This window comes from Rattus norvegicus, chromosome X (assembly GCF_036323735.1).
Source record: "Rattus norvegicus strain BN/NHsdMcwi chromosome X, GRCr8, whole genome shotgun sequence".
Classification (NCBI taxonomy): Eukaryota; Metazoa; Chordata; class Mammalia; order Rodentia; family Muridae; genus Rattus; species Rattus norvegicus.
In genome coordinates this window covers 23,797,661-23,818,887 of record NC_086039.1, presented here as the reverse complement: position 1 = coordinate 23,818,887, position 21,227 = coordinate 23,797,661, and the positions used below count along the sequence as shown (strand labels likewise).

At 41.3% G+C, this 21,227-nt stretch overlaps 1 protein-coding gene and 1 non-coding gene across 6 annotated transcripts in view; both read right to left on the bottom strand.

The window, feature by feature from the left end:
* The window catches only part of Fam120c (family with sequence similarity 120 member C), a 156,971-nt gene that overhangs the window by 103,172 nt on the left and 32,572 nt on the right, over positions 1–21,227 (bottom strand). For all 5 annotated transcript variants that reach the window (XM_063280060.1, XM_039100523.2, XM_063280063.1 and 2 more), the window contains exons 2-3: positions 17,477–17,723; positions 15,559–15,641 (exon numbers count right to left, since the gene is read on the bottom strand). In XM_063280060.1, coding sequence (XP_063136130.1) covers positions 15,559–15,641; positions 17,477–17,723 — 330 coding nt within the window. The remainder of the gene's footprint in view (positions 1–15,558; positions 15,642–17,476; positions 17,724–21,227) is intronic.
* Positions 14,887–15,047, bottom strand: LOC120099458 (U1 spliceosomal RNA). The gene has a single exon (XR_005498632.1). It is a non-coding gene; the product is annotated as a U1 spliceosomal RNA (small nuclear RNA).

Below are 21,227 nucleotides of genomic sequence, written 5' to 3'. Positions count from 1 at the left end.
TTGATGGAGAAACCAAGATATTCCATGACAAAACCAAATTTACACAATATCTTTCTACAAATCCAGCACTACAAAGGATAATAAATGGTAAAGCCCAACATAAGGAGGCAAGCTATACCCTAGAAGAAGCAAGAAACTAATCGTCTTGGCAACAAAACAAAGAGAATGAAAGCACACAAACATAACCTCACATCCAAATATGAATATAACGGGAAGCAATAATCACTATTCCTTAATATCTCTCAATATCAATGGCCTCAACTCCCCAATAAAAAGACATAGATTAACAAACTGGATACGCAACGAGGACCCTGCATTCTGCTGCCTACAGGAAACACACCTCAGAGACAAAGACAGACAGACACTACCTCAGAGTGAAAGGCTGGAAAACAACTTTCCAAGCAAATGGTCAGAAGAAGCAAGCTGGAGTAGCCATTCTAATATCAAATAAAATCAATTTCCAACTAAAAGTCATCAAAAAAGATAAGGAAGGACACTTCATATTCATCAAAGGAAAAATCCACCAAGATGAACTCTCAATCCTAAATATCTATGCCCCAAATACAAGGGCACCTACATACGTAAAAGAAACCTTACTAAAGCTCAAAACACACATTGCACCTCACACAATAATAGTGGGAGATTTCAACACCCCACTCTCATCAATGGACAGATCATGGAAACAGAAATTAAACAGTGATGTAGACAGACTAAGAGAAGTCATGAGCCAAATGGACTTAACGGATATTTATAGAACATTCTATCCTAAAGCAAAAGGATATACCTTCTTCTCAGCTCCTCATGGTACTTTCTCCAAAATTGACCATATAATTGGTCAAAAAACGGGCCTCAACAGGTACAGAAAGGTAGAAATAATCCCATGCGTGCTATCGGACTACCACGGCCTAAAACTGGTCTTCAATAACAATAAGGGAAGAATGCCCACATATACGTGGAAATTGAACAATGCTCTACTCAATGATAACCTGGTCAAGGAAGAAATAAAGAAAGAAATTAAAAACTTTTTAGAATTTAATGAAAATGAAGGTACAACATACCCAAACTTATGGGACACAATGAAAGCTGTGCTAAGAGGAAAACTCATAGCGCTGAGTGCCTGCAGAAAGAAACAGGAAAGAGCATATGTCAGCAGCTTGACAGCACACCTAAAAGCTCTAGAACAAAAAGAAGCAAATACACCCAGGAGGAGTAGAAGGCAGGAAATAATCAAACTCAGAGCTGAAATCAACCAAGTAGAAACAAAAAGGACCATAGAAAGAATCAACAGAACCAAAAGTTGGTTCTTTGAGAAAATCAACAAGATAGATAAACCCTTAGCCAGACTAACGAGAGGACACAGAGAGTGCGTCCAATTTAACAAAATCAGAAACGAAAAGGGAGACATAACTACAGATTCAGAGGAAATTCAAAAAATCATCAGATCTTACTATAAAAACCTATATTCAACAAAACTTGAAAATCTTCAGGAAATGGACAATTTCCTAGACAGATACCAGGTATCGAAGTTAAATCAGGAACAGATAAACCAGTTAAACAACCCCATAACTCCTAAGGAAATAGAAGCAGTCATTAAAGGTCACCCAACCAAAAAGAGCCCAGGTCCAGACGGGTTCAGTGCACAGTTCTATCAGACCTTCATAGAAGACCTAATACCAATACTATCCAAACTATTCCACAAAATTGAAACAGATGGAGCCCTACCGAATTCCTTCTACGAAGCCACAATTACTCTTATACCTAAACCACACAAAGACACAACAAAGAAAGAGAACTTCAGACCAATTTCCCTTATGAATATCGATGCAAAAATACTCAATAAAATTCTGGCAAACCGAATTCAAGAGCACATCAAAACAATCATCCACCATGATCAAGTAGGCTTCATCCCAGGCATGCAGGGATGGTTTAATATACGGAAAACCATCAACGTGATCCATTATATAAACAAACTGAAAGAACAGAACCACATGATCATTTCATTAGATGCTGAGAAAGCATTTGACAAAATTCAACACCCCTTCATGATAAAAGTCCTGGAAAGAATAGGAATTCAAGGCCCATACCTAAACATAGTAAAAGCCATATACTGCAAACCAGTTGCTAACATTAAACTAAATGGAGAGAAACTTGAAGCAATCCCACTAAAATCTGGGACTAGACAAGGCTGCCCACTCTCTCCCTACTTATTCAATATAGTTCTTGAAGTTCTAGCCAGAGCAATCAGACAACAAAAGGAGATCAAGGGGATACAGATCGGAAAAGAAGAAGTCAAAATATCACTATTTGCAGATGACATGATAGTATATTTAAGTGATCCCAAAAGTTCCACCAGAGAACTACTAAAGCTGATAAACAACTTCAGCAAAGTGGCTGGGTATAAAATTAACTCAAATAAATCAGTTGCCTTCCTCTATACAAAAGAGAAACAAGCCGAGAAAGAAATTAGGGAAACGACACCCTTCATAATAGACCCAAATAATATAAAGTACCTCGGTGTGACTTTAACCAAGCAAGTAAAAGATCTGTACAATAAGAACTTCAAGACGCTGAGGAAAGAAATTGAAGAAGACCTCAGAAGATGGAAAGATCTCCCATGCTCATGGATTGGCAGGATTAATATAGTAAAAATGGCCATTTTACCAAAAGCAATCTACAGATTCAATGCAATCCCCATCAAAATACCAATCCAATTCTTCAAAGAGTTAGAACAATTTGCAAATTCATCTGGAATAACAAAAAACCCAGGATAGCTAAAGCTATCCTCAATAATAAAAGGACTTCAGGGGGAATCACTATCCCTGAACTCAAGCAGTATTACAGAGCAATAGTGATAAAAACTGCATGGTATTGGTACAGAGACAGACAGATAGACCAATGGAATAGAACTGAAGACCCAGAAATGAACCCACACACCTATGGTCACTTGATTTTTGACAAAGGAGCCAAAACCATCCAATGGAAAAAAGATAGCATTTTCAGCAAATGGTGCTGGTTCAACTGGAGGGCAACATGTAGAAGAATGCAGATCGATCCATCCTTATCACCCTGTACAAAGCTTAAGTCCAAGTGGTTCAAGGACCTCCACATCAAACCAGACACACTCAAACTAATAGAAGAAAAACTAGGGAAGCATCTGGAACACATGGGCACTGGAAAAAATTTCCTGAACAAAACACCAATGGCTTATGCTCTAAGATCAAGAATCGACAAATGGGATCTCATAAAACTGCAAAGCTTCTGTAAGGCAAAGGACACTGTGGTTAGGACAAAACGGCAACCAACAGATTGGGAAAAGATCTTTACCAATCCCACAACAGATAGAGGCCTTATATCCAAAATATACAAAGAACTCAAGAAGTTAGACCGCAGGGAAACAAATAACCCTATTAAAAAATGGGGTTCAGAGCTAAACAAAGAATTCACAGCTGAGGAATGCCGAATGGCTGAGAAACACCTAAAGAAATGTTCAACATCTTTAGTCATAAGGGAAATGCAAATCAAAACAACCCTGAGATTTCACCTCACACCAGTGAGAATGGCTAAGATCAAAAACTCAGGTGACAGCAGATGCTGGCGAGGATGTGGAGAAAGAGCAACACTCCTCCATTGTTGGTGGGATTGCAGACTGGTACAACCATTCTGGAAATCAGTCTGGAGGTTCCTCAGAAAATTGGACATTGAACTGCCTGAGGATCCAGCTATACCTCTCTTGGGCATATACCCAAAAGATGCCTCAACATATAAAAGAGACACGTGCTCCACTATGTTCATCGCAGCCTTATTTATAATAGCCAGAAACTGGAAAGAACCCAGATGCCCTTCAACAGAGGAATGGATACAGAAAATGTGGTACATCTACACAATGGAATATTACTCAGCTATCAAAAACAACGAGTTTATGAAATTCGTAGGCAAATGGTTGGAACTGGAAAATATCATCCTGAGTGAGATAACCCAATCACAGAAAGACATACATGGTATGCACTCATTGATAAGTGGCTATTAGCCCAAATGCTTGAATTACCCTAGATCCCTAGAACAAACAAAACTCAAGACGGATGATCAAAATGTGAATGCTTCACTCCTTCTTTAAATGAGGAAAAAGAATACCCTTGGCAGGGAAGGGAGAGGCAAAGATTAAAACAGAGACCGAAGGAACACCCATTCAGAGCCTGCCCCACATGTGGCCCATACATATACAGCCACCCAATTAGACAAGATGGATGAAGCAAAGAAGTGCAGGCCGACAGGAGCCGGATGTAGATCGCTCCTGAGAGACACAGCCAGAATACAGCAAATGCAGAGGCAAATGCCAGCAGCAAACCACTGAACTGAGAATAGGTCCCCCGTTGAAGGAATCAGAGAAAGAACTGGAAGAGCTTGAAGGGGCTCGAGACCCCAAAAAGTACAACAATGTCAAGCAACCAGAGCTTCCAGGGACTAAGCCACTACCTAAAGACTATACATGGACTGACCCTGGACTCTGACCCCATAGGTAGCAATGAATATCCTAGTAAGAGCACCAGTGGAAGGGGAAGCCCTGGGTCCTGCTAAGACTGAACCCCCAGTGAACTAGACTATGGGGGGAGGGCGGCAATGGGGGGAGGGCGGCAATGGGGGGAGGGTTGGGAGGGGAACACCCATAAGGAAGGGGAGGGGGGAGGGGGATGTTTGCCCGGAAACCGGGAAAGGGAATAACACTTGAAATGTATATAAGAAATACTCAAGTTAATAAAAAAAAAAGAATTTATAAGCAGAACACTGAAAGGCCACTACGGAGGGCTGGAGAGATGCCTTAGCAGTTAAGAATATTTGTTTCTCTTGTAGAATACCTGAGTTCGATTCTAAGCATCACAGTTGAGACTCACAACTTCTTTTAACTCTAGTTCCCGGTGATCCAATGTACTCTTCTAGACTCCTTGGGTACAAGGCATGCACATGGCGCACACACACATACATGTAAGCACACATACATATACATAAAGAATAATAAAATAGGGTTGGGGATTTAGCTCAGGGGTAGAGCGCTTGCCTAGCTAGCGCAAGGCCCTGGGTTCGGTCCCCAGCTCCGAAAAAAAAGAAAAGAAAAAAAAAAGCAAAGAACAATAAAATAAATCTTAAGAAAAAAAACCTACCCATTCTCATGCAAGCAGCTCTAACTAAACACAATGGGACACAAAAAAGACAAATTATTAGACATGTCTGAATAAAGAAGTGTCCCATTCAGGAGACAGAGTAGGATTGAGGAAGGATAGTAGGAGATAAAATGACTAGATTTATTACTTAATGAATGAAAAACTGTTAAAGAATGTAGAGATTATTATAAGAAATCACACAATACTCCTTTGACATGTAGAAATTTATGTTCTCATGTATCAGTCAATAATAAAGTTAATAATGAAGGATTAGAGAGATGGCTTAGAGGTTACAAGCATTCAGGTAGTGCACAGATATGTGAGCAGGCAAAACACCCATACATATAAAATTACATACAAGTAAAAATACTTAAAAAAAAAACAGTTACTATCCTGGTATAGAAGAACACACCTTTAATACTTGGACGCAGAGGCAAATGGATCCCTTTGAGGTTTAGGCTACCCTGATCTATCTACATAATGAGTTTCAGGTTAGCCAGAGCTATACAGAAACTGGTATCAGACAGTTGATATGAGGCATTGATCAGACCCCATCCTAAGGTTGTAGGGACAGCAGTGAATACCAATGACAAGAACACTGTTTTCATGGCAGTGGAAATACTAAGTGTGTTATAATAAGGTGAATTGTACCTGTGTGTCAGTGTGCCTGTGTGTCACTGTGTCTCTGTGCCTGTGTGCCTGTGTGCCAATTTGCCTGTGTGCCTGTGTGCATGTGTGCCTGTGTGCATGTGTGTCAGTGTGCCTGTGTGCATGTGTGTCAGTGCGCCTGTGTGTCTTTGTGCCTGTGTGCCTATGTGCGTGTGTATCAGTGTGCCTGTGAGCATGTGTGTCAGTGAGTCTTTGTGCCTGTGTGCATCTGTGTCAGTGTGCCTGTGTGCATGTGTGCATGTGTGTCAATGTGCCTGTGTGTGAGTGCACCTGTGTGCATGTGGGTCAGTGTGCCTGTGTGCATTTGTGTCAGTGTGCCTGTGTGCCTGTGTGCATGTGTGTCAGTGCGCCTGTGTGCAAGTGTGTCAGTGTGCCTGTGTGCATTGGTGTCAGTGTGGCTGTGTGGCTGTGTGCCTGTGTGTCAGTGTGCCTGTGTGCCTGTGTGTCAGTGTGCCTGTGTGTCTATGTGCCTGTGTGCCTGTGTGCATGTATGCCTATGTGCCTGTGTGCATGTGTGTCAGTGTGCCTGTGTGCAAGTATGAATGTGTGCCTGTGTCTGTGTGTCAGTGTGCCTGTCTGCCTTTGTGCCTGTGTGCCTGTGAGCCTGTGTGTCATTGTGCCTGTGTGCATGTATGCATGTGTATCAGTGAGCCTGTGTGCCTGTGGGCCTATGTGCCTATATGCCTGTGTGCATGTGTACCTGTGTGCCTGTGTGCGTGAGTCAGTGTGCGTGTGTGCATGTGTGCATGTGTGTCAGTGTGCCTGTCTGCCTTTGTGCCTGTGTATGTGTGTCATTGTGTGTGTGCATGTGTGTCTATGTGTCAGTGTGCCTGTGTGCCTGTGTGCATGTGTGCATGTGTCCTTGTGTGTTCGTGTCCTGTGTACATGTGTGTCAGTGTGTCTGTGTGCATGTGTGCCTGTGTGTCAGTGTGCTTCTGTACATGTGTGCATGTGTGCCTGTGTGCATGTGTGTCAGTGTGCCTCTGTACATGTGTGAATGTGTGACTGTGTGCATGTGTGCATGTGTCAGTGCGCCTGTCTGCCTTTGTGCCTGTGTGCCTTTGAGCCTGTGTGTCAGTGTGCCTATATGCCTGGATGCATGTGTGCATGTGTGACTGTGTGCATGTGTGTCACTGTGCCTGTGGGCATGTGTCTCAGTGTGCCTGTGTGCATGTGTGTCAGTGCACCTATGTGCCTGTGTGCCTGTGTGACTGTGTGCATGTGTGCATGTGTGCCTGTGCGCATAGGTGTCTGTGTGCCTGTGCGCATAGGTGTCTGTTTGCATGTGTGCATGTGTGCCTCTGTGTCAGTGTGCCTATGTGCCTGTGTGCATGTGTGTCAGTGTGCATGGGTGCCTGTGTGTCTGTGTGCATGGGTGCTGGTGTGCCTGTGTCCCTATGTGGATGTGTGCCTGTGTGTCAGGGTGCCTGTGTGCCTGTGTGCATGTGTGCCAGTGCGCCTGTGTGCAAGTGTGTCAGTGTGTCAGTGTGTCTGTGTGCCTGTGTGCCTGTGTGCATGTGTGTCAATGCGCCTGTGTGCCTGTGTGCATGTGTGTCAGTGTGCCTGTGTGCATGTATGCATCTGTATCAGTGTGCCTGTGTGCCTGTGTGTCAGTGTGCCTATGTGCCTATGTGTGTGTGTGTGTCAGTGTGCCTGTGTGCATGTGTGTCAGTGTGCCTGTGTGCCTATGTGCGTGTGTGTCAGTGTGCCTGTGTGCATGTGTGTCAGTGTGCCTGTGTGCCTATGTGCATGTGTGTCAGTGTGCCTGTGTGCATGTGTGTCAGTGTGCCTGTGTGTAAGTTTGTTTTGTGCCTGTGTGCATGTGTGCATGTTTGCCTGTATGCCTGTGTGCATGTGTGCCTGTGTGCCTGTGTCCCTGTGTGTCAGTGTGTCTGTGTGCCTGTATCAGTGTTCCCATGTGCCTATGTGCATGTGTGTCAGTGTGCCTGTGTGCATGTGTGTTAGTGTGCCTGTGTGCATGTGTGTTAGTGTGCCTGTGTGCCTTTGTGTCAGTGTGCCTATGTCCCTGTGTCAGTGTGCCTTTGTCCCTGTGTGCATGTGTGCATGTTTGCCTGTATGCCTGTGTGCATGTGTGCCTGTGTGCATGTGTGTCAGTGTTCCTGTGTGCATGTGTGTCAGTGTGCCTGTGTGCATGTGTGTAAGTATGCCTGTGTGCATGTGTGTCAGTGTGCCTGTGTGCCTGTGTGTCAGTGTGTCTGTGTGCCTGTGTCAGTGTTCCCATGTACCTATGTGCATGTGTGTCAGTGTGCCTGTGTGCATGTGTGTTAGTGTGCCTGTGTGCCTTTGTGTCAGTGTGCCTATGTCCCTGTGTCAGTGTGCCTTTGTCCCTGTGTGCATGTGTGTTAGTGTGCCTGTGTGCATGTGTGTCACTGTGTCTGTGTGTCTGTGTGTCAGTGTACCTGTGTGCCTATATGCATGTGTGTCAGTGTGCCTATGTTCATGCATCCTCATATAATTTTTAAATAATGAGAACTAAAAAGGCCTCATTGAGAAAGTGACATTTGACAAACTTTTTTAATGAGCAAACAGTTGTGTAAGCAAAAAGACAGTCCAAGTAGAGAGAATCTTAAGTATGAAGCATGTAAGGGGCTAGGAAGTGCTGGGGTTGTTAGGCTATGAGAAGGATTAAGTGACAGCAAGAGTCATTATAAGACTTTAAATAGAAAAGTGACATGCTCTGAGTTCTCTTTTTTAAATTAGTATGTATTATCTGCATAAAAGAGTAGGTTTCATTATATTTTTATGTATAAATATTACAAAATGTGATCATAATTCACCTCTTCATTACCCTCTCAACCTCCCCATCTTAATTGTCTCCTTATTGGCCCCAAACAGTCTAGTCCCCTGTACTGGCTGGTTTTGCATGTCAATGTGACACAAGCTGGAGTTATCACAGAGAAAGGAGCCTTCCTTGAGGAAATGCCTCCATGAGATCCAGCTGTAAGGCATTTTTCAACTAGTGATCAAAGGGGAGGGTCCAGTCCATTGTGGGTGGTGCCATCCCTGGGCTGGTAGTCCTGGGTTCTATAATAAAGCAGGCTGAGCAAGCCAGGGGAAGTAAGCCAGTAAGTAATATCTCTCCATGGCTTCTTCATCAGCTCCTGCCTCCAAGGTCCTGTGTGAGTTCCAGTCCTGACTTCCTTTGGTAATGAACAGCAATGTGGAAGTGTAAGCTGAATAAACCCTTTCCTCCCCAACTTGCTTCTTTGTCATCATGTTTGTGCAGAAATAGAAATCGAAGACATCCCCCTACCCTATCAGTATTTTTCACAGAGACAAAATAAGACAAAATAGTGTTAAAGAACAAATTTTACATCCAAGGATATAGTTCAGAGGTAATTTCCTATTAAATCTAAAGCTCTGTGTTCGTTCCCCAGTACTGTCAATTTTTTTCAAAATCAAATTTGCATACATTGTGTGCGTTTCTGTCAAATACATTATGGCTATGTGTATGTATGTTTGGGAAGGGAGGCCAGGTGTGCAAGAATAGTCAGACTAGAGGTCACCCTGAAGTGCTGTTCCTTAGAAGTGGTTCATCTTGCTCATTTAAGACAGAGTCACTCACTGGGCTCCTGAACTAAGGCAATCCAGTTGGTCAACAAGCTTCAGGAATATGCTGTCTCCAGCTTCCTGGTATTAGGACTACAAGCACAAGCCATCTTGCCTGGCTTATATGGGGCTAGGGCTAGAATTCAGGTCCTCGTGCTTACACAGCAAGCAGTTGACCAACTGAGCTATCTCATCAGACTCAAGAAAAAATTCTATTCTGCACTTTCCTAAAACACTAAAATAGGGTGTTGCATAGTAATTATTTATAATATAAATGATATAATTATCACCAAGGTGATTTTGTTTCACCTTCAAAGTTCCTATAAACTAATTGATTATGGGCGCAAATATAACTAAACGGTAAAAGGACGGCAAATTAACTCTGCCTGACTAGTTAGATGGGCAGACATCAGTCTTCTCTTCCCTAAGGAGCTACTCGCTCCATCGATCTGTCTGATCTATATCTTTTTACTCTCAATTAATGGAATGTTACTATCCACTGGAGATATTCTCAGATATAATCCCCAAGATGATGCTTAATCAGCCAGCAAGGTATCACCTGATACGGAAAACTAGACATGTAATATTAGCCATCATCTGAGCTAAGATTGTAATAACCTTATATGGGCCATAACAGGGTTATGGTAAGGATCATAAAATGGGTGATTCACATATATATGGAAGTTGAACAATGCTCTACTCAATGATAACCTGGTCAAGGAAGAAATAAAGAAAGAAATTAAAGACTTTTTAGAATTTAATGAAAATGAAGGTACAACATATCCAAACTTATGGGACATAATGAAAGCTGTGCTAAGTGGAAAACTCATAGCTCTGAGTACCTGCAGAAAGAAGGAGAGAGCATATATCAGCAGCTTGACAGCACACCTAAAAACTCTAGAACAAAAAGAAGCAAACACACCCAGGAGGAATAGAAGGCAGGAAATAATCAAACTCAGAGCTGAAATCAACCAATTAGAAACAAAAAGAACTATACAAAGAATCAACAGAACCAAAAGCTGGTTCTTTGAGAAAATCAACAAGATAGGTAAACCCCTAGCCAGCCTAACCAGAGGACACAGAGAGTGTGTCCAAATTAACAAAATCAGAAATGAAAAGGGAGACATAACAACAGAGCCAGAGGAAATTCAAAAAAATCATCAGATCCTACTACAAAAGCCTACATTCAACAAAATTTGAAAATCTGCAGGAAATGGACAATTTCCTAGACAGATACCAAGTACCAAAGTTAAATCAGGAACAGATAAACCAGTTAAACAACCTCATAACTCCTAAAGAAATAGAAGCAGTCATTAAAGGTCTCCCAACCAAAAAGAGCCCAGCTCCAGATGGGTTCAGTGCACAGTTCTATCAGACCTTCATAGAAGACCTAATACCAATACTATCCAAACTATTCCACAAAATTGAAACAGATGGAGCCCTACCAAATTCCTTCTACGAAGCCACAATTACTCTTATACCTAAACCACACAAAGACCCAACAAAGAAAGAGAACTTTCGACCAATTTCCCTTATGAATACCGATGCAAAAATACTCAATAAAATTCTGGCAAACCGAATCCAAGAGCACATCAAAACAATCATCCACTATGATCAAAGTAGGCTTCATCCCAGGCATGCAGGGATGGTTTAATATATGGAAAACCATCAACGTAATCCACTATATAAACAAACTGAAAGATAAAAACCAAATGATCATTTCATTAGATGCTAAGAAGCATTTGACAAAATTTAATACCCCTTCATGATAAAAGTCCTGGAAAGAATAGGAATTCAAGGCCCATACCTAAACATAGTAAAAGCCATATACTGCAAACCAGTTGCTAACATTAAACTAAATGGAGAGAAACTCGAAGCAATCCCACTAAAATCAGGGACTAGACAAGGCTGCCCACTCTCTCCCTACTTATTCAATATAGTTCTTGAAGTTCTAGCCAGAGCAATCAGACAACAAAAGGAGATAAAAGGGATACAGATTGGAAAGGAAGAAGTCAAAATATCACTATTTGTAGATGATATGATAGTATATTTAAGTGATCGCAAACGTTCCACCAGAGAACTACTAAACCTGATAAACACCTACAGCAAAGTGGCTGGGTATAAAATTAACTCAAATAAATCAGTAGCCTTCCTCTACACAAAAGAGAAACAAGCTGAGAAAGAAATTAGGGAAACAACACCCTTCATAATAGTTTCAAATAATATAAAATACCTCAGTGTGACTTTAACCAAGCAAGTGAAAGATCTGTATGATAAGAACTTCAAGCCTCTGAAGAAAGAAATTGAAGAAGATCTCAGAAGATGGAAAGATCTCCCATGCTCATGGTTTGGCAGGATTAATATATTAAAAATGGCCATTTTACCAAAAGCAATCTACAGATTCAATGCAATCCCCATCAAAATACCAATCCAATTCTTCAGAGAGTTAGAACAATTTGCAAATTCATCTGGAATAATAAAAAACCTAGGATAGCTAAAACTATCCTCAGCAATAAAAGGACTTCTGGGGGAATCACTATCCCTGAACTCAAGCAGTATTACAGAGCAATAGTGATAAAAAAAACTGTATGGTATTGGTACAGGGACAGGCAAATAGACCAGTGGAACAGAATTGAAGACCCAAAATGAACCCACACACCTATGGTCACTTGATTTTTCACAAAGGAGCCAAAACCATCCAATGGAAAAAAGATAGCATTTTCAGCAAATGGTGCTGGTTCAACTGGAGGTCAGCATGTAGAAGAATGCAGATTGATCCATTCACCCTGTTCAAATCTTAAGTCCACGTGGATCAAGGACCTCCAAATCAAACCAGATACACTCAAACTAATAGAAGAAAAAGTGGGGAAGAGTCTCGAACACATGAGCACTTGAGAAATTTTCCTGAACAAAACACCAATGGCTTATGCTCTAAGATCAAAAATCAACAAATGGGATCTCATAAAAGTACAAAGCTTCTGTAAGGCAAAGGACACTATTGTTAGGACAAAACGACAACCAACCGATTGGGAAAAGATCTTTACCAATCCGACAGCTGATAGAAGGCTCATATCCAAAATATACAAAGAAATCAAGAAGTTAGACGGCAGGGAGACAAATAACCCTACTAAAAAATGGGGTTCAGAGCTAAACAAAGAATTCACAGCTGAGGAATGCCATATGGCTGAGAAGCACCTAAAGAAATGTTCAACATCTTTAGTCATAAGGGAAATGCTAATCAAAACATCCCTGACATTCTACCTCAAACCAGTCAGAATGGCTAAAATCAAAAACTCCGGCGACAGCAGATGCTGGCGAGGATGTGGAGAAAGAGGAACACTCCTCCATTGTTGGTGGGATTGCAGACTGGTACAACCATTCTGGAAATCAGTCTGGAGGTTCCTCAGAAAATTGGACATTGAACTACCTGAGGATCCAGCTATACCTCTCTTGGGCATGTACCCAAAAGATGCCCGAACATATAACAAAGACCCATGCTCCACTATGTCCATAGCAGCCTTATTTATAATAGCCAGAAGCTAGGAAGAACCCAGATGCCCTTCAACAGAGGAATGGATACAGAAAATGTGGTCCATCTACACAATGGAATACTACTCTTCTATCAAAAACAATGACTTTGTGAAATTCATAGGCAAATGGATGGAACTGGAAAATATTACCCTGAATGAGGTAACCCAATCACAGAAAAACACACAAGGTATGCACTCATTGATAAGTGGCTATTAGCCCAAATGCTCGAATTTAACCTAGATGCACAGAACACGTGAAACTCAAGAAAGATGACCAAAATGCGAATGCTTCACTCCTTTAAAACGGGAACAAGTATACCCTTGTCAGGGAATAGGGAGGCAAAGATTAAAACAGAGACTGAAGGAACACCCATTCAGAGACTGCCCCACATGTGGCCCATACATATACAGCCACCCAATTAGACAAGATGGATGAAGCAAAGAAGTGCACACCGACAGGAGCCGGATGTAGATCGCTCCTGAGAGACACAGCCAGAATACAGCAAATAGAGAGGCGAATGCCAGCAGCAAACCACTGAACTGAGAATAGGACCCACGTTGAAGGAATCAGAGAAAGAACTGGAAGAGCTTGAAGGGGCTGGAGACCCCATATGTACAACAATGTCAAGCAACCAGAGCTTCCAGGGACTAAGCCACTACCTAAAGACTATACATGGACTGACCCTGGACTCTGACCTCATAGGTAGCAATGAATATCCTAGTAAGAGCACCAGTGGAAGGGGAAGCCCTGGGTCCTGCTAAGACTGAACCCCCAGTGAATGAGATTCTTGGGGGGAGGGTGGTAATGAGGGGAGGATGGGGAAGGGAAGTCCCATATTGAAGGGGAGTGGAGGGGTTAGGAGGATGTTGGCCTGGAAACAGGGAAGGGGAATAACAATCAAAATGTAAATAAGAAATACTCAAGTTAAGAAAGATAAAAAAAAGAAATGTAAATAAGAAGTACCCAATTCAATAAAGATGGAAAAAATTGGAATTAAAAAAAAGAGTGGGGCAAGAGCAATAAGTCATAGAGTTTGCCTCAGCGTTTAAGAGCACTGGCTGTTCTTATGGAGGACGTAGATCCAGTCTCCAGCAGTCACAGGGAAGCATAGAGACATCTGTAACTCTAGTCCCAAAGCATCCAATGCTGTCTTCTGGCTTCAACAGGCACTATGCACACATGCCGTACACAGACAACACACCCATGTAGATAAAATAAATTTCAATTGAAAAATATAGAAAAAAATTTAAAGGATCATACTTATACATCAAATAGGAAACAAGCAATGGAGAGAAAAAATGGAATGATGGCATAGAAAGGAAAATTGCTGAACTGATACCCTTAAGCTGGCTAGAGCAAATAGGACCTTTACAAATGGAAGAGTTTGCCTTAGATGCGATAAGTCATGGTCATCAGACACTAGTAGAACCCCAAAAACACACAGATTAAAGTGGGGCAGTTGAAGAGGAAATGGAAGTTCCCCGAAATTCTCTCTCCATCACTTCCCCTTGCTCAGTGAAATAGGAAGTGAGAGCATGCAAAGTGGGTGGTCCAATAAGGAGAAAGGACTAGAGGCTGAAGGAAGAAAAAGGTGTAAGATAATTTTCTAGACATTGAAAAACAGGAGATCAATATCATCACCAGATGAGAAATGCTAAAGTGTGTCAGTTTTTCTCCAAGCTTCATGGCGTTAAAAATATTTTTTTTAATATTTGCTAAACAATTAGCAAAAATGATGACATCACTCAATTGACATACATGTCTGATCATTAGTGAGCTAGTCAGATGATTAGCAACTGTATTTCTACTTTTGTCAATTTTCTGATTCTATTCTTTATGCATTTTTTTGCCACTGGGGTATTAGTATTTTTCTTTGCCACTTTGTATGATTTCTCAAGTTATGGGTATTATCAGAACTAATTTTTATCTGCATGTAAAATACAGTTTTACTTTATTTTAAGATGAAAGTGTGAGCATAGTTCCACACTACCATGAATTATACAGTCAAGTTTCTCACATTTTGATATATCACAGGAGTCAGCATATACCGAGTGCGACAGAGGAGCCTTGCCTTGTGAAAACCACCTTCTTGACTGTGGTGTCTCCACTGCTAGTAAGTATTGCATGGGAAATATTGGAAATCTAATGAAGGAGGGCACCAATGAAGATGCCAAACTGCATTGAGAAAAACCCATGAGGCCTCAATCCTACACAAAGAACTACAGGCACCTAGTTCCGAAAGCTGGGAATGGGAAAGATGGCCCTTTCCAGGGAAAAGTATCCCAACTGGCTATCCAGTGCCAACGTGTCAGCCCTGGAAGCATATATACAAGTGACATTTATGAACTCATCGGGTTATATATAGGAAAATATATGTATATACAAATACATACATGCATGCAACAACAATTGATTTTTAAAGGGGACACCATAAATTTGAGGGACAGTGGGAAGGATATATGGGAGGGTTCAGAGAGAGGAAAGGGATGGGCAAAGTGCTGGAAACAAACAAAAAGTCTTTAGAAACAAAGATTTTTCAAAAATCAAATGAAAGCCAGCTCTTCTACTCCATCAAAGTTCAATCAAAATTTGATGTCTCCTAATTGTACAGGGACAAAATAAAGCACATTACCTTAAGTGATGCAAGAGGATGTTCTGGTCCCAAAAGGCTCCAGTGAAAAGCAGCCAAGTCTTCATCTGGCAGAATGTGGTTACCTATAAAATACATTTCATTTATTTACGATACGAATGTGTGCATAAATCTTTTAGGCCATAGGGGAGATCCTCCTGGGTGAGAAAGTAGCTGAATGAAACATGGGCCTGTCTTCTTTTTATTTTATTTTTGAGACAGGATCTCACTAAGTAGGTTCTGGCTAGCCTGAAACTCACTCTGTAGACCACTCCCGACACAAACTCACAGAGATTCACCTGCGTCTGATTTCCCAAGTGCTGGGATAAAAGGCATGAACCATAATACCCAGTAGGCCTATGTTCTCAATGTAATAATTAATTACATTAGCTTTCTACGAGCTGATTTCCTACTCTGTGCCCCGTATTACATGTATCTCCTTTGCAATGATCAAACCTCATAGTTTTCTCCCTATTTTATAAACAAGGAAACAGATTCAAACAAGTTTACTGACTTAGCCCAAGGTAGACCTATACTAGAACAAAAAGTTAGGACTGTCTGACTCCCAAACACATGGTACTACCCATTACCATAAGTAATTGATAACTAGTACATAGTTATACGGCCTTTATTTTGTAATAGTAAATTACTGAAAAGTGCAAAGGCAAGTCATATTTCTCACGTCACTTCACCTCATGAGTAACACCATGGGAATAGCACCATTTGCATTTCAGAGATAATGAAACAATCCAGGGAAACATGACTTCAGTGATTTGCACAAAATCTAATTCTAAAACTTGGGCTGATTCAATTAGATTGCCCAAAGTGATGTTCTTTGGGCTTTTAGGGCAGAGGTCACAAGGCTAGCCTATTTATGTTCCTGCTGTCAACAGTTGAAAACCCAATTTAACATATTAATTCTATAATTTACTTTGAAATGCACCTTTAACAGAAAGCCTGAAAGTTGGGTGTAATGATGCATGCCTGCCAGCCCAGCACTAGGAATGTTGACACAAGAGGATCTTATGAATGAAGCCAGCCTAAGTGACACAGTGAAGTCCTGCTGAAAAAAAGAAGAAAAGAATAAAGGGTAGGTGGGTGGATGAAAGAACAGATAGGTACATGGGAGAGCAAGTGCTACACTGAGTTTTCCCTGAAAATGTCTGAATGTTGTTCAGAAATTTTCCTAATAAATAATGATGACAACAACAACAAAAACAAAAACAAAACAAAAAAAACAGAGAAAAACAAAGTCCACATTATTTTCCTGGCCTAAATCCAGATTTTTAGAAAGAAATGCTAGCAGCCCAAGTGGAGAAGCAATGCTATCTATGACGAGTGAAACAGAACTCTGCATCCAAGTTTCAGAATATAACAAAAGGGAAGTGTGGTAAGAATTAAGATAATGTTCTGCAATATCATATAACAGTTCATAAGATGCTCTTATGTTCCTAACTTACATTTTTATATTCCCATTCTCATCACAAATTAAAATATTCATAACATACTGACTTTTTTTAAAAAGAATTCCCCAAGTGCCTACTAGTTTATCCACAGCCTTTTATGGTGTGAGAACTTTGATTTTTTTTTTTTTGAGATAGAGTCTTTCTTATATAGCTTAGACGGGCCTTGATTATGTGGCCAAGAGTGGTCTTAAAACTCCTGATCCTTCTGTTGCTACCTCCTGAGTGCTAGAATTATAGGTATGTTGCACCACACCCATGTATGCAATTCCAGAGTTGAACACAGGGCCACACACATGATAAATATGCACACCACCCACTGAGCTATATCCCAAACCAGCATGAGGACTGTGAAAGGCAAACCCAGCATTGCCAGGCTAGATCTCTCCAGTCCACATATCTTAGCAATACAAGAAGAAACTGTACCAACCACCAGATCTCTGTTTTTGACTACGTACCAAGCAGTGCAGCGAATATGGGAAAATTCATTCGCTTCAAACCCAGCTGCTTGGCCACTTCCTGCATCAGGAACTGGTTGGTTGTGAGGTTCTTGCCATTCCAGCTCAGCTTCAGCGCATGGGAACTGTAGTAAGATGGGATATTGTAGAGCGCATACTCAGAGTCGTGAGCAAGAAGGCCATGAAAGCCATTCTCCCTGAAAAAAGCCACTACTTCCAAATGGTGGTCTTCAAGGCTCTGAAAGACCTAGGAGAGAAAAAAAAGAGAATCTGTCATGACACAGAAATGTGTGTGTGTGTCTGTGTGTGTGTGTGTGTGTGTGTGTGTGTGTGTGTGTGTGTCTGTGTGTGTGTGTGTGTAATAAAATTGGAAACCAGGAAGGTTAACCCTTAATTTATAATGATAAAATTTAAGATTATCTGTGGCCAATGAGAACAAAAAAAGCCGACCATGTATCAGCATAGAACATGACTAGGCCTGTACATGTGGTTAGTAACTGCCCAACCTTTAAGTCAGGAAATCAATACACTACACATTACTTAAATGTTTATTTGAAACCAGATCTAAGATACCACCACCTCCCTTTCACAGTTTTTGGTGGTTCTCCCCCTATCTTTTAGGCAACAGAGGATATTTCCAAAAGGGAAGTTTCTAACAGGGTTCCCCAGAGGGAACCAACAGAGGTTATCTCTAGTTGATGGGGGTTAGAAACTTTATTCCATTTTCAAAAGAGAGAAACTGGGGTTGGGGATTTAACTCAGTGGTGGAGCACTTGCATAGCAAGCGCAAGGCCCTGGGTTCGGTCCCCAGCTCCAGAGAAAGAGAGAGAGAGAGAGAGAGAGAGAGAGAGAGAGAGAGAGAGAGACAGAGAGAGAGACAGAGAGAGAGACAGAGAGAGACAGAGAGAGAGAGAGAGAGAGAGAGAGAGAGACTGAGAGAGAGAGAGAGAGAGAGAGAGAGAGAGAGAGAGAGAGACTGAGAGAGAGACTGAGAGAGAGAGAAAGAAACTAAGTTGTAAAAGGTTGGCTAGCCTCAAAGTCCTATGAGTGAGAAAAGATACAACTTAAGCTGAACTAATTCCAGAATATATAAACCACTGCACCAAGCACTATTTTTTATGGAAACAGAAACAGACTATTAAGTACCCTTGCTACACGTGTTCTATTTGGTGTATACTGGCTATCAGTTCTTTCACTACAGATACTTTATCTTGGCATTTCTGGCTCTACCATTCCACTTCATGCATAGTAGTATTAATGACAGTGCCTAACAGTTCTGGACTCTGTACCATTGGGCAAAGCAATGTATCTTTATACTTTATATGCATTAATTCATTTAGACTTAAAAATATTAATAGGCTATTTATCTTCAAAAGAAAGAGCAAAGCAGACTTTGGTTCTACAGTCTATCCAACTATGTTTGCCATTGTAGCTGCTGCTGCTGTTTTGACACACAGTCTTGCTATATAGTCCTGGCTGCCCTGGAACTCATTCTGAGGATCAGGCTGGCCTTGACCTCATAGAGATCTGCCTGCCTCTGCTTTCTGAGTGCTCATATTAAAGGCATGCGTCATTATTTCTAGCTCAAATGACCTATCTTTCATATAAGTTCTAAAGTAACGGTAAGTTTCTAAAGTCTAATGGGAGCTTCAATACATTATACTTTTGGTAGGATATAGAAAGAATTTAATCCCTGTTGATGCTCATGTCACAGATGAGGTCACATAAGGGCAAAAGCACTAATAAGCCGACAACAAAGTGAAGCTAGCACTAATTTTATATCTAGGCAAAGGAACCAAAAAGTATTATAACATATTTATACCTACAGACACATTTAACTCCAGATTTGCCAGAGAAAGAGAATTGGTTTATGCTTTCCTCTGATGACAGTTCTTCCAGCATACCTATCATACAAGTTGCTAGTTCATCCATCAATCTTATGTCAGGCGAGCATAAAATATGATACAACCTCTTGCATCATCGTAACCTGATTAGGCATGCATTATAAATTGTATCATACAGATGATGATATTCAGATTTTGGAAGACAGAGGTGTCATGCTCAGAGCCACAGACCTAGGAAACAGCAACCTGGGTCAGACTGTCACTAATATCAGTGCTCTATGACACATAATTTTCAGCCTGGCTGAAGTTGATTATACCATAGTCCAAGTGATTTCAACCCCCAAAAACCAAGCACTAGTGGTTATTGGGCAGAGGGACAGGGAGGAGAGATACATTGCTATATTGCCAAGGCTGGTCTCAAAGTCCTTGGCTCAAGTGATCTTCCCGCTGTTTCCTGAAAAGCTGGGGCTGTAGTTTCATGTCACCTTACCAGGTGAATAACTAAAGACTTTATGTGTGCAAATGTTAGTGTGGATTGAACGCAGAACTTTGTGAATGACAGACCTTTGAAAATTTTTGAGACAGGGTCTCACTAGTTGTCCAAGTAGGCATCAAAGTTGGGATTTTCTGCACAATCAGATATAGCAGTACTAATGATCTTTAATCTGGTGGATCTTCGAAATCTAGGATTATAAATCACAATCACTTAAGAGAAATAAAAACAAAACCAGAAACAATCAGCCTGGTGGTGGTGGTGGTGGTGGTGGTGGTGGTGGTGGTGGTGGTGGTGGTGGTGGTGGCGGCGGCGGCGGCAGCGGCGGTGGCGGCAGCGGCAGCAGCGGCGGCAACAGCAACAGCAGCAGTGGCATACACCTGTAATGGCAGTGCTCAGGAAGGAGGCAGAAGCAGGCCAGCCTGGTCTACAAAGTAAGTTCCAAGGTAGCCAGCACTACACAGAAAAAGTCTGTCCCGAAAAAGGCAAACAAACAAACCTCTCATAATATCCTTCAACTCCGAGGTACTATAACAATTCCTATGATCCAAACACTTGTATTTTCAATATACTTTCCACCTTAAGAACTACTAAATTAATCCACTTTCTCACTTTACTTCATAGGCAACTAAGATCTAGAAAGGATATATGCTGAGACAGGACTACCTAACTTGCAACAGAACCAGTATTATAACAAAAGACTCAAACTTCCAAGCACAGGACATTTTCATCACATATTCATTCTGGAGTAGAACATAGGAAAACATCAAAATAAAAAAAATTCACAAATCTTTCTCGCAACGCCCAAGCCAACCTCTTTCCAAGATGACTCTTAGACCCCTGAGCTTGAACACTTAGTTTCTCTGCCTAAAATACCTTAGTGCCTTTTACAATGTTCCAGATGTTTCCATAGGCCTGCTTCTTCTTACACAAATTCCTTGGTGATTCTCCCATCTTCTTCCTACATTTTCTATTATTTACTTTCTTTAGTGTATTTATTTGGGGTGGACATCCTTCAGCATGTGTATGGAGGTTCTGTGACAACTTGCGGGAGCTGCTTTTCTCTTTCTACTCAGTGAATCTAAGAGACTAAAATCAGAGATCAGGTTTAGTGGTAAGCACCTTTCTTTACTCATCTCCACCCATATATAGCGTCTTCAGTCTTACAAACATCAAGACAGGTCAGATAGGCACAGAATCAATTTGAAAACACCCTCATTTACAATTTTCAAAAACCACAAGCTATGTCATTTTTTATTTTTCATTTGTGAATATGAGTGTTTAGCTTGCCATGTCTATCTGTCCACCAATTCTATAGAACCATTGGAGGCCAGAAGAGGGCAATGGATGTTGGCCACCATCTGGGATCTGGAACTCAGAGCAGGGTTTTCTGAAAAAGCACAGTTAACTATTG